The sequence below is a fragment of the Haliaeetus albicilla genome, chromosome 27, assembly GCF_947461875.1.
Source record: "Haliaeetus albicilla chromosome 27, bHalAlb1.1, whole genome shotgun sequence".
In the NCBI taxonomy this organism is placed as follows: domain Eukaryota; kingdom Metazoa; phylum Chordata; class Aves; order Accipitriformes; family Accipitridae; genus Haliaeetus; species Haliaeetus albicilla.
The window spans coordinates 2460889-2474804 of NC_091509.1; the positions used below are offsets into that span (position 1 = coordinate 2460889).

A 13916-nucleotide genomic window follows, 5' to 3' on the forward strand; every position below is an offset into this window, starting at 1 on the left:
AGATACTATTGTTTAGCATGAGGGGAGAGATGCTCAGTGCTGTAGGGTCTGGGCGAGATGGCTGTGCGCGTTATATCTCTTGACTTTGGTGCCTAGGAGAAATCCATCTGTGTGCTGGCATCAGTCTGAGGATCTTGCTCGGCATTTATTGTAAAAGCGGGTGTTGCTCGTTATTGCCCTGAGAGCTGTAGGTGTGGCGTTGAACTGCAGTAACCACCTTTATGGGCAGTGTCGGGTCGGTCTCAGATACCAGAAGCCATCTGTCTGCGTGCTGTAGTGACGGTGTTAAGTTTGGAAAGCCATCTGTCTGGGTGTTGTAGTGCTAGAATTGGTCCCCGAAGCCGTCTGTCTGGGTGTTGTAGTGCTAGGAATGGTCCTGCAAACCGTCTGCCTGGGTGTTGTAGGGATGATGTTAGCTCAGTCTAGGAAAAATAGGGACTGACGTGGACTGCGGGGAGCTCTCCGCTAGTGCTTTCAGCTTCCAATATTTCTGTACTCATTGATCTCTGGAGCATTGCTGTGGAAATGGGCAGCAGTCCAGCAGCCTTCCCCAAGGCCTGGAAAGTGAAATTGGTGTTGTGCTTGTACTGTTCTGGAGATAGAGGGCTCTGGTCACGTCCGCATGTGGTGTGGGAATCAGGGGCCAGAAAGGAGACGGACTGAGGAGTTGCAGAAGGCAAGCTTACTGCTCTGGTCCCCTGTGTCCAGAGGCAGGCCATTCCCTGCTGGGGATAACGCACTGGCCATGCCCACCTCATATGGGGACCTTGAAGGGGCACCTAGTGTCAGGGCTTTGCAAAGAAGGTAATAGCTCTGCAGCTGCCTACAGCACAGCTCCCCTCTCCCAAAAACCCTTGCAAGGGGGAAGACATTGGAAAGGAGCCACTGAGCTCGTGTACACCAAAGGAAGCTCATGCTGAGCTGGCCAGGTGGGGACAGGCTGTTGAGTATCTCTTGCTGCCGATGTGGGGAGACTCCTCCAGGCTACTGGGTTGGGTGTGCTGCTGCAGGGCAAAGGCAGAGAGGGGTAAGTCAAGGGGTGGGATAGTGCAAGGCACTCATTTCAGCAGTGCCAGGATGCAAAGACACGAAGAATAGAATAGAATAGAATAGCAAAGTAATGGGGCTGCTGCTATAAGAAAAAGGGATGTTGGGGCAGACTATCCAAATAGCTGTACTATTAGGGTATAGTGAAGAGGGAACAGACCATGAAGCAATGGTGCCTGGAGGAAGCAGCACTGCAGGGGAGTAGTATCTGGAGGGAACAGTGCTGTAAAACATGGTACCTGGAGGAAATGGCACCATTAGAGCAGCAGTGCCTGGAGGGAAGACAGCAGCGGGGGGAGGCAATACCTGAAGGGAGCAGCAGCACAGAACATGGCACCTGGAGGACGTGGCACCATGGGGGACCAGTACCTGTAGGCAGCAGCGCTATGGGGGAGTGGTGCTTCCCGGGAATGGCGCTGTGGGGGAATGGCACCTGTAGAGAGCAACGCTGCGGGAGAGTGGTACCTTCAGTAACCACGCCATGGGGGACAGTACCTGTAGGGAACAGCACTGTAGGGGAACGATACCTGTAGGTAGTCACGCTGTAGGGGAGTGGTACCTATAGAGAACAGTGGTGTGGGAGAATGGTACCTGTCAGCGGTACCGCAGTAGGGGAGTGGTGCCTGTAGGGAACAGTGCTGTAGGCAAGGGTACCTATAGGTGTGAGCACTCCAGGGAGTGGTACCTGGAGGGAGCGGTGGTACAGGAGAACGGCACCAGTAAGCTATGGTGGAATAGTGGAATGGTGCCTACTCTCAGGAGCTGTGCTGTGGGAACGAAGTTGCTGGAAGAGCAGCACCAGGGAGGCTGTTCCTATTGCATCGATCCTGTAGGGGCAGGCAGGGAGGACAGTGCTGCTGGGATATGATGTCATGGGAGGTCACTGCTGTAAGGGGTGTCCCAGGAGTGGTCTGCAGAGCCCTGAGGGCTTGGTGTGGGAGAAGAGGTGTTTCCAGGTATCCACACCAGGGCAACAGAGCTGGTAAAGCTGCCTGTACTGGAAGCACTGCATCCTTCCCTGGCTGAAAGACAGCCATTTTGAAAGAAATACCTCGTACCCAGCCCTCAATCTGCAGCATGGGTTATGCTCCACCCTTCTACCCCCTGACCAATGCCAGAAGAAGTACAGTGCTTCTGGGATCTGCACAGGGGTAGCTGGTTGAAATTAGCGGGTGATTTTCTCCATGCCACCAGGTAGGGAAGATGAGTCTTTCTGATCTGACGCTTCAGAAAAGCATCCTGCTTTGCCTCCAAGCTGCTCTCCCCACACTGTCTTATTCCCTGTTTCTACATACCACTAAACCTCTCCAGTCCCTCCTAGCATGCTGCGCTTCCCTCCTCCTCCCTTCCGGGCTTCTCTGCATCCTCTGCTGTGCTCTGCTGTGTCACATCCCCACAGTCCCACTGTCTTCCCTCCCAGAGCTGCTCTACTGTATCCCCTCACCCGCAAGATCTGGCCTCCTGTGCTGCATCATCCCTGCTCACCCAGCACTGCACACCACGCATACGGTGCTGATGTCTGACGCAAATGGAAGACAGGGAGAACCAAACCAGACTGCGGACGTTGCAGATGGTGCCAAAAAAAAAAGTGGTTGAGGCTGGCTCTCAGCCTCTGCTTGAAACTACCTGGCTTGAAGTGGGCGAGTGAACCTCTGCACATCTAATGCAGGAGGTGGAAGTGCCTGCTGAATGAGGCTGCCTGCTTTTGTCTCCTGTCAGTACTCAAGTGCACTGTTGAAATCCCCCACTAAGAGCAATAATACTATTAGAAGAGGCCTTGCAAGTGGCTGCACCAGGATGTGTTCCTGCCCTGCATGGGGATATAGAGAGAGAAATAATTAGCGGCACAAATATGTGCCTCTTCCCGGAGGAGGCAGCCTGGCACAGTCTCCTTCACAAAGAGCAGAGGTGCCCTGGATGTCAGGAGATGAGAACAGCCACACCAGCATCGAGAACAGAGCCGCAGCTCGAGAGAGCTTCCCCTCCTCCAGCCAGAACGAGGGACCAGGGTGCATCTCTCAATGCTTCTCGGTGTAAAGCCCCAACTGTGCCCCCTTTTCATCTGAAAAGTTCAAAGGGATGCAACTTTTACTACCCCAGATTCATTCCTGTGCAATGTGCCGAGGCAGAGCAGCCCCGAGGCAGCTAACAAGAGGATGCCAGGGAAATGCAAAGCTATAGAAAGGGGGGAGCTAGAAGACTGTGAGGACTGGGAATGCCCAAGCAACTACACAACCCTCCTGGCTGTGAAGTACAGCCTTCTGGCATGGAAATGCCAATAACAGGATGGGCCAGCCCTCAAAAGGAGTGCAGTGAGAGGGCAAAGCTCAGAAAAACACAGCAGCTGCACAGACATAGGTTTTACTTTGCATGGCCAGGATGCCGTGGAGGAATGAGATGCTGGAGAGGGCACAGCCATCTTCTTCATCACCTGGAAACTTTGTCAGGTTTCAGAGCTTCAGAGTCACAAAACTGCATTCCTGGGGTGGAGAAGGGATCTGAAATCCTGAGTACACTTTGTAAGGTGAAGTGGGCACCTTGACCCCAAGGTGAGGTTTGGGCTCTGCCTTCTCACCATGCTGCAGGGCATCCAGAATCAGCACTTTGTGGGCAAAATTTCCACCAGTGTTTACCCCCAAAGAAAGATTTCTGTTTGTCTGCAGTGGCACATCGAAGTCTCTGAACCACCAGCATGTGCTGAGAATTAGGCTGTAGGGTCATGTTTGCTCTAAATCACAGCTATTCAGGAATTACACCCTGCCCTGTTCCGGGGCTCTTAAAGCGGAGCAGGTTGTGCTCATGGAACATAATACGCTCCTTTAGTGGCAGAGCTCTGATGCCAGCATCTCACTGCAAGTGAAGGGACAACACTGGAAAAAGACTTTAGTGCCAGAAACAGACAATGGGAAAACCAGAATAAAAGACCCTGAACACAGCGTTCCTGCTTGATCCTGCGATTTCTGAGCTGCCATTGGCACAAGGAAATCACCATAGCTTTGTTCACTGGAGAGGTAGCTTTTATTTTTGTCCTGCCAGTACCCTCCATTGACTCAGCAAAGCACCTTCTGTCAGAGCAAGAAGTGATGGCACTCATCCACTCCCCACCCCAGGACTGCACAGCACCAAGGCATTTCTGGAAGTGGAAATGATGATGAGCCTTCCCATTTGTCCAGCAGGAAAGTAGATGAGAGAGACAGCAATATCGCCTCTTGAACAGAAGAAGTGAAAGACAATGTAACACGACCTCAAACTGACCAAGCCGGTGGCCACCGGGGCATCCTCTTGTCCTGAGAGGAAGACCTGGTGTATCATCTAGGATGCAAGCTCCAGTCTCTGCTTTGACTTGCACAGAGTAGAGATGAAAACTGAGCTGTCTTGCCTCTGGTTTCGTATCCTGCTTTCTATCTGTAGCTAGGAGAAAGAAATGAGGCAACTTTCCACATGCTCAGGAAATAGGACAGTTGGTCTGTGGCCAGCCCTGAGAATGACCCCAAAGACATGCACCGGCAAGCTATGCTCTCACACTGGCCTGTGTGGGCATCTTGTCCCCTGCGATGCTTGGGCTTCTGCTTTTGCACACTGCAGCGTGAGCACGCCTGTCCCCTGTGCACGAGTTCATTGGAGTGTGCCTGTTTGCGGTGCATGAGCACGTCGGCGCGCATTCAGCTCGGCTGTATCCATGTGATGCACAGCCCCATTCCCTCTGCACACAGGGGCTCGGGGTGCCACTAGCCAGGTGGCTTCAAGCTTTGCCTCAGGTTCCTGTGTGAGTCCTGCAAGGGCCAGTGGGCTCCAGAGAGGCTAGTGTAAGGCTGGAGAAACTAGTGAGACATCAGCAGTGGTGGCCAAGCAGCCTCAAGGAGGCTGGAACAGGGCCAGGAGAGGCCAAGGGACTCCTGAAGGCAGTGGGTACCAGAGGGATGCTGTGGGGCTCGGTGCAATGTGACGGGGAGGGCTGGCAGAGGCTGAAGGGTCCAGGAGGATTCTGAGGGTGGGTGTGGAGGCTGGGAGCTGTGCAATGATGTGACCCTCTCGTCCTTTTTCTGCTCCTCATTAGAGTCCCCTGAGCGGAGCAGGCTGTGAAGGGGTCTGCGCTGAGGTATGTCCTTATGGCTTCTGCCAGGATATCACAGCTTACATGTGTGCCAGGGGATGGGACACAGGAGGTGGCTCCCAGCATGGGGAGCAGTGTGGGTGCCAGAGCCTCTGCAGGGACCAGGGGGAAAAACTGGGGGGCCTCAGCCCCCAGAGGAGCTGAGAATTTGGGATACAGTCACTGGGGGTTGGTTTTAAGGCAAGATATGCTCACGCACTGGTTTGCTGCTAACTTTTCCCCTTCTTCCATGCCCATCTCTTTAGCTCTCACTTATGACCCTTGTCAACCATTGCTGGCACTGTATGCAGCCTTCTTTTGCAGAGACCTTCCTCACATCCTGGGGTTGCCTCTGTGTGAAAGCTGTGCCAGGGTGACCTGGGGACGCCTGTGTCCGAGAGCCCCAAACAGGTGGCAGGAGGGATGTGCTGATGAGGGCAGAGCCCCCAGCATGGTGTGAATGGCTCTGGTTTGCTTCTTCCCAGGGCTGAGGGAGTGCCAGCTGGTCTCTCCTTTTTTGTGAGGAGGGGATTATGTGTACCAGTGTGTGTCTGGTGGGAAGGGGCATGCCCTGAGCTGGTGAAAGCCCTGTATGTCTCAGGTCTCCAGAGCTCCTTAGTGTCTCCCTCCGTCAGTCTGCAGGGTTGTTTGTCAGCAATGCAGTGGAGTGGGCTCCTGGGTGGAGAGATGGAGAGGACTTCTGTGAACCAGAAGGGACATCTGCAAGTCAGAGCAGTCTCAAGGTCATGAGCAGCAACGCCCTTTCTTGCCAGCATCAGCACCAGGCTTGATCTGCCAGCAGGTGCTTGTGGTAGTGGGCAGTGATATGTCCCAGGCAGTGGCAGGGGGCTATGTTGTGCCCCAGGTTGGGGTAGATGGCAAGGAATGGCTTGTGTCTGGGATGGCTCTTGGAGGGACACGCATCTCTGCATGGAAATGCCAAGTTTCAGCCTCTGAAGACTTGTGACAAGTCCTCCCTGTGTAAAGGACACATGGCCAAGGCTCAAGAAGACCTTGTAGTGTCTGGGGTAGAGGGTGGCTGGTATGTGAGGACACCAGACCATGAACTGGTGTAGCTGGTGATCAGAGTTCCCCGGCTATGCCAGGAGCAGGTAGCTATTGATGCCCTCAGATACCTGGCTCTCTCAGGGGCAGGTGTTTGGTGCACAGAGAGGCTTGGGCTCCTGCGGCAGGGACTCATGAGTATCAGATAGGTCCAGCCTCTCTGGGGGTAGACGTGGGTTTGCCCATGTATGCTTTGCTGCGCTTGGGGATTTTGGGCTCCGTGGGAGACCAGACGATGTCTGAGGACATCGGGCAGGGCTTGGGGGTCCTGCTGATGGGTGCTTGGGGAGGCTTGCAGGTGGCCTGGCATGCCTGATGGTGAGCAGGGCAGGGCTGCCCAAGGATGGTGCTCAGAAAATATGGTTGTGTACCTCAGGGCAGTGAAGAGCCTGCCTGTGTTTAGGGCAGTTCCCTGTCCCTGTACGGTGAAGCTGTCAGTGGTGCCCAAAGGTGCTGGACCAAGGGAGTACCTGGAACCTATCAGGGTCCAGGTGGTGCCCACAGCTGTGGGGTGATGAGTCTGGTGGCAGCCTGTGTCCTGCTGTGCAAATCCAGGCTGTGGAGCCCCTCCTGTGCAATGCTCGTCTCCAAAGGGGGTGAGCTCGGTGAGCTTTGCCCCATGCTCTGCCTCCCATTTCTCTGCATGCACCTGCTGCAGGGAGGATGCTTGTCCAGGGGGAGCTGGGGCTGTGGGCTCGGACGGGAGGTGTCGGCTGCCAGGAGCCTTGGGTTCCCCTCCCAGCTCTGCCTTCGCTCCCTCGGTGGCCGTGGGTCCGGCTGTCCCCTCCCGCCATGGGAGGGTGTGGGTAGGATGGAGACGTCCAGGCTCTGTTGCTTGTCCGTGTGCTCCATCCTCACGTCCTGAGCTGGTGGTACCTGGGCATGCGTAACGATGCTCTTGCTTGCTTCTCTGCAGATCTCCGGCCTCTGCCCGATGTAGCCATGACTGGGACCTGTACCCGGGAGTGCACAGAGTTCGGCCACTCCGATACTTGCTGGATGCCCGGCCAGTCCTCCCCCAGCCGCAGGCCCAAGAACGCCCTCAAACTCTCCACTTTTGTGCCTTACCAAGACAGAGGGAGTCAAGAGCAAGTCGGGAATGGCAGCCCCAGACTCTCAGAAGAGCGCAGCACCAAAATGGCCAACCTCCGCCTGCTCCCCACGTACAGTGCCTTCTCCAATAGTAGCCATGAGCCCTGCAAGGACTCTCCCATGGAGGAAATTCCTCTCACCCAGACCTCGGACTTCCAGCCAGCCACCACCCCCTCGTCCCAGACCACCAAGAGGGAGATATACCTGTGAGGCTGGGCGTGAGGGGCAGGGAGCAGACGTGCTTCTGAGGCCAGTGTCTAGAGGAACATTTTAAACTTCAATGCTTTATCGCTCCGGCCGGTTCTCCAGGCAGTGGGCTCTGCGGACAGCAGGGCAGGGCAAGGCAGGGATGAGAGGAGCACCTTTTTAACCCGTTGTTTCCTGGGGCCAGGGGTGGGTGGGAAGGATGAAAGCATCCGAAACCCAATTTCCGAGCACTTGCGGGTGCATGTCTCCGAACTGCTGCGTCGCCGGGGAGGGCTGGGCAGGCTCCTGGTGCGGAGGGCACGGCTGGGGAGAAGGGCTTACGTACCAAAGGTCCACGCAGAGCTGGTGGAGTTCCTGGGGCATAGGACAAGGGGTGTCCCCGCGCACAGGGAGTGAGCTGCCTGTCTCTTTGCTGTAGACTCCTGTAAATATGAATCTTAGGAATGACATTCAAGTCCTGCCTGATTGAAACTTTTTATTGTCCTTGAAACAAAAGACATTTAAACAAAAAAAGAAAAAAAAAAAAGAAAACAGAAACAAACCACAGGGAGCAAGTTCCAGCTTTGAATGGTTTGCTGCGTGGAAGAGCCCGCGGGAGCGCAGTGTCCGGCCCACACTCATGTTCTATATTGTAAATAGAGATGTGACCAGTCCCTGAAACAGCAGCTGGGGAGCTGGAGGAAAGGGGCAGCGTCCTAGCTGGACTGTAGGGACTTTGCTATTTTTCAGCCTGGATCTCTTTCTGAACGTTGTCACTGTGCCCACAAGCTGCAGGGTCCCTAGGGACTGCCCGGTGCCATAGGTGGGGTCTGCTTTGGGGAGGGTTCCCTGGTGGTGGCCCTGCACCCAGCGGGTGGAGGAGGGATGGGGAAGCCCCCAGTCAAGGGTCTGGCTGGGTGTGGGGAAGCCCCCAGTCAAGGGACCGGCTGGGTCCGGAGAAGCCCTCAGTCCGACTCTGCTGGCAGGGAGGTCGTCATCGGCTGTGGCGTCTCAGCCCATCGCCTTGTGCCTCCTCTGGGGCAGGGGATGCCCATGAGGCCGGCTGTGCCATGCCTTCGACCTCCGTCCCGTCCGCCTGTAAGCCACCATTGCCTTTGTGAGGAGGAGCTTTGTCTCAGGGTCACACTGGGGGCCACCAAGCCCCTGCCCGCTGGACTCCCGCTGCCCTTAGGCCACAGGGCCACTCTCACGGGATCCAGCTTTCTCTTCCATTGTCAAAGGTCGACCGGTCTCCCCGGCAGCTCCCCGCTGCCCTGGCATCCTCGGCTCCCTTGCAGGACACCCAACCGGGGCAATGCTGCGCATGCGGTGGGGAGAGGACCCCCTCGCCCCTTGAGGGACTCCTCGGAGGGGGATGCCCGGGCGCTTTCCTGAGCCTGTCTGCTCCCTCAGGAGCTGGGGCACAGTCCTGTTTTGGGGGGCTCCACATGCACCCCTGGCAGGAGGGGTCCAGGGCACTTGCGCCTCATTCCTGGGTAGCCCTTCCCGGTCCTCCCCCGCCAGGACGCGGGGAGGGGCTGTGCTGCACCGTTGTTCTTCCCGTACTCATGCGCGCATCGATCGTCTTCATCTCTGGGATCTTCCTTAGGGAGCGAGGCCAGTGGTAACTGCAGGACAGTTCCCCCAGCGGCTCATCTTCAGTCCACGTGGTCCATCGCCACGGGCTCAGTGGACGGCTCTGCCAGGCTCAGCTGGCACGGTGATGCCGCAGGGACAGGGCACCCCAGCCGCTGCGGGTCAGAGACTGCCCTGCCATAGCTGTAGTGCCTGTCAGGGTGCAGTGCGCCGGGGGGCCCCCCCCGCCCAGCCTCCTCCCCCCCCCCTCCAGCATCCCTCTCTGAGCAGCTCCTCTCCCTTTGCTTCGGTGGTGGTGGCAAGATGCAGCCAGCTTCCCGGTGCGGTTCCAGTTGACCTGAGGGGACGGGGTGCAAGCCGAGCCTGGGCGACAAGGGAAGGGCAGCAGAAGGCGCCTGCCGGCACCCGCTCCCTCGCGCCCCATCTCTGCTCCTCGCCTTCCCCGGGCGGCACTGCACCATGCTGCATCGCTCGCAGCCCTGGCACCTCAGGGTGCCACCTGGAGGAGGCAGGACCCTCCTCCCGGCCTCCTGCTGCTGCTCCCCGCCGACGGCCGGGGGTCCCTTGAGGCGGGCACGATGCTCCCGGTGGATGTCTGCCCGACTGTCTGGGCATCCCTGCTCTACCCTTGCCCACAGCGGCCGCCCGGCGGGGCCCACGTTCCCCTGGTCTGGCTGCCTGAGCAGGTCACACTCCTGAACTTGTTTTTATTGTAGCTCTGTAGTTTCAGGGCCAAACTGGGCAGAATGTGCAATTTGGCCGCGCTGGCCAGGATCTTTGACTCCACTGCCAACTCGACTGCTCACGCCTCCCCTCGGCTCAGGCGGTGGCAGTGTCCAGTGCCCCTCTTGGGGACCCCCCAGGAGAGCGACATAGCCACATCTGAGGGGTGCTTGTCCAAGACCAGCTCACCGCGGCCCCTCGCCTGCGGGTGGGCTCCCTACCTTCTGCTTGGGGTCACCAGAGGGACCCTGAAGCTTGAAGCCCTGTGGCTGAAGTTGCTGTCTTGTCTCCTGGAGGACCTGGCGATGTTCTCAGTGCAAGCATGGTGCAAGGGGTGGTGGGGGGTGGGAGTGCAGAGGGGGTCCCTGAGGGATGGGAGGAATGGGTGCTGGAGATGCGTGCCATGCGGGGGGTGGGGGGGATGAGTCTCGTGGAGGTGCACAGAGGGATGGTGGGGCTGGGTCTATGGAGGGGAGCACAGTGGGGAGAGGGCATGGGTATCTGGGGGGTGGAGAGGGGATGGGTGTCTGGGGGAGCATTGGGGGGGTGAGGGTGGGTCTGTGGGGAAGAACAGAGGGGGCAGTGGGAGTGGGTCCTCGGTGGGGTGCGATGGGGTGGGAGGCTATGTGGGGTGCAGCGGGGGTGGGTCCCTGGGGAGGAGAAGGCACTGGACATCGGTTCTGGGAGACGGGGAGCTGGGGATTTGTCCCGGGGTGAAGTTGACAGTGTCACTGGGGATCAGTCCTAGGGGAGGGTGAAGAAGAGGTGCTGTCAGAAAGAAGCTCATTTGCACAATTATAAGCCAGAAGGATAAAGCCTCTGTGCACGTGGGAGGGGAAGCTCCCCACGGGCTCCAGTCTAGACAAGCACAGGGAAGAGGAGGGGGGTTCGACGCCTCTGCGGAGGGGTTCACTGTATCTCACACTGCACTAGGACAAGCCAGGGGTAAAACCAAAGGTGGGAGCCAGGGAGCAGGCGGGCTGCGTGGGAAGGATCTAAGCGACCCCTTTGTAGCTCTTCAGTGTTGGTTCTATTTATACGAGATTTCATTTCCTTGCTTGTGATGCCTTGTTTTTTGTACAGTTTTATGTACATGCAGGTGTAGCTTTTCTAAAGGAGAAATCCTATGGCAGAGTAAAGTACCCAACTATTTTTCAGATGGTGACCTATGTCTAAGGCAATGCCTCTTGCTAAGGTTGTATTGCTCTCAATGTGTGATGCATTTCCCTGTGCGGGGAAGGCTTTGGGCCTTGGGCTTGGTTTTCCCCGGGCGCTGTGAGCACAATTGATTCCCTTGTAATTCTTTCTGTTCAGAGCAGTGAGCATGACACTGTCGTGATCCCCTTTCCGTTCTCTCCTGTTCTGTTTGTTTGCTGAGCTGTCAGATGACCAACTCCATTGTAATTAGCCCTTCCTAAAGCTTTACAATAAAAGTGTGAAAACCTGGGTGTCTGTGCCTGATGGATTCTTCCCATGTGTCAGATTGTTCCCACGTGTCGCATCCTTGAGGGTGGCTCGGGGCACCCTCAGGGAAGAAAGCACGTGGAGGCAGTGAAGAGCCTGGGTTGCTGTGGGGAAATACCTGCTCCTGCTGCCCTCCTCCAGGTGCAAGGAGCCCTGGCGTGGCTGCTCTTGTCTCCCTGCTCCTGTTTTCCAGCTTAAGGATGTTTCTGCACAGGTACAAGTAAGATAACCCCACAAAGCAGTTTGCCACAGACCAGTCTCCTTTATTTAAAACCAAAATGTTTTAGTGAAAAGTGGTCTTCAGCCCGAAGGCTGCCTGCACTTGTACCCGTCACCAACTAAGGTGGGAACCAGGGGAAGTCCCACCAACCACCTCCAGACTCCCTCCCACCTCCATCACTGCTCCTCGGAGACATGATGCCATTTCCCACCATTTTGCTGTCTCTTTTACCAAGCATGGTTGGTTTTTTTTTTTAGGTAGTTTAGACCCTTTGGAAACAGCTGGGCCACTTCAAACCAGGGCACATTTGCGGCTGCTTCCTGCTGCAGCTGCAGGGAGCTTGCTCAGCTGTGGCTGTTGTGTTTCCCTGCTTGCCTTTGCACAGGACTGCACTAGCTGTACAGGGCAGTTTCTTAGCTCAGAGTAGAGATGCTTCCTTCATTAGTTGAGTTACATCCAGGTGCTACATGTCTCGGCTGTGTTGGGCTCACACACAGCACTGCGCCTCTCTCTGCTGAGTTGCAGGCACTGGGCTTGCTGTGAGCTTAGCACCAGGCAAAGGCAAGACTCACCCCCAGCTTGGAAGACACCAGCAAGTGTCCCTGGGAAGGAAGAGTTTCCAAGTGAAGATGTAGACCATCGTTCCCTTGGTGGGGTTTTTGTAGACACTCCTTTTCTACCGTCCCCTTCTCCATGGGCTCTCTGGGCCATGCAGAGGGGAACCAATGCCCCCCACATCCCAAGTCCTCATGGATGTGGGGGTGTGGGGCTCTCAGCTGCCCCTCTCTGCAGGCACATGCCAGCTGGGCAGCAGGGATGTGTCTACAGGGGTCCTGGGGAACCAAGTGGCCTTGCTGCCTGCTGATGCCCCATCCCAGGGAAAGAGGTTCCAGATGAGGATGGTGCCAGACTCCCACAGCTGGCATAGGGGATCAGGTAGCACCTACCTGCCCCCAGGATAACCAGGATCACCAAAGAGTGTCTTCCTAAGCAGAGGCACAGTCCCAGGACTTCCCTGTCCCTCCTGAACCTGCCTGGCCTTGTGCCATGCCCTACAGTTGCTCCTCACGCTCCCTCCTCCTCCCCAGTCAGCCCAGGCTGTGCAGATCCCCTGTACTCCCCATTCACACCTCTTTCCCCTCCCCGCGCATCTCCCACCTCCTCTGTTCCTTCCTTGCCTCTCCCCAACTCCACTGTGCTCCCCTCCGGCACCCCCTCGCCTTGTCCCACGCCAGTGCACCAAGCCTTCCCGGTCCTCTGACACAGCCCTGAGTATCACATCCAGCCAGCTCTGTGCTGGTCTGGAAACTTTGGTTTCCATGGCAGCACACATTGATTACCAGGGTGGGAAGGGGACTTGCAAATGGTGCCGGTGAGGATGCTGTGGCTGCCCAGCATGGCTTGAAGTTTGGACACAAGGCTCCCCAGACAGTACAGCCCTCAGGATTGGTTTCAGTGCTCAGTGAGCCCCGCAGGTGGATGTGGAAGGGGTATCATCCAGCCCACGATGGCCCCACCAGGCTGGGCCTCATGAGCAACTGAAATGGAGTTGACTGACGTGGCCTCAGTGACCCTGCCAAGTCCACCCGTCCTCGGAGGTTTGCACAGCCTGCGGCTCCACAAGAATCACTCCTAGCCTAAGGTGGAGGAGATGGGAAGCTGCTCTTCCTGCCTGCTCCTTGGCAGCCTCCCCTGGGGTGGGAGCATCTGCAAAGAGGGGCAATGGTCTGACTGGCTGCCAGGTGGGGATGGTGTGTGAAGGGAGATGGGCTGGGCAAGGAATCGCTTGCTGCATAAGCTTTGTTCTGACCTGGGTTTTTCAAGTACATCTGGTTTAATAGGGTCCTCAGCTTACAGCAGGAACTGGGAATGTGCCAGGCCAGGGACATCCATTTTGATGGAAAACTTAATTCTCATGTCTCCTGAGGGCCTGACCTTGCAGCTTCAGCTGTCCAGCTGCCTGCACAGATCTGGCAGATTTATTTTCAGTGCTTGCGTGGTAAACTGGATGAGGTTTGGGATCTCTTTCTGGCTCTAACCTGGATGACCAGGTGCAGCAGCACCATCTTCCTCATGGAGGCTGACTCTCCTGAGGCTTTCTTCCAGCATGGCTTTGCTCAGTAAAAAGCAACTTGAAGTTTAAACCAGCGTTGTCAGTAACCACAGAAGAGCTGTGCTTATTTGGTTCCTTGTCTCAGTTCCTCACTTCCAGAGTAATAGGCATTTCTGCAAGCTAGAAACAGGAAACCAGGTGGAAATCTCAGAATTGCACCAAATATTTAAAGAAATGAAATGATCCTGAGATGGTTTGCGGGCCAAGCAGATCTGGTAGGAGGACAAAGTGAGCCAGCAGATCTCTGCACAGAGCTGGCTAAAGTGGCCAGACAATGAGTTCCCACCAGGGTGGCTTTCTTGCTTGGGTGAGTGATG

General features: G+C 56.5%; 1 protein-coding gene across 2 annotated transcripts in view; it reads left to right on the plus strand.

Annotated features, from left to right (window-relative positions):
* The window catches only part of PCDH1 (protocadherin 1), a 56441-nt gene extending 45193 nt beyond the window's left edge, over positions 1-11248 (plus strand). Inside the window, exons 5-6 of one of the 2 annotated variants that reach the window (XM_069772884.1) lie at positions 5105-5146; positions 7122-7260. In XM_069772884.1, the coding sequence (XP_069628985.1) occupies positions 5105-5130 (26 nt within the window). In that variant the 3' untranslated portion in view covers positions 5131-5146; positions 7122-7260. Of the gene's footprint in view, positions 1-5104; positions 5147-7121 lie in introns of both variants that reach the window. The other variant, XM_069772883.1, reaches the window with a different exon arrangement.
* Positions 11249-13916: the final 2668 nt, after the last annotated feature.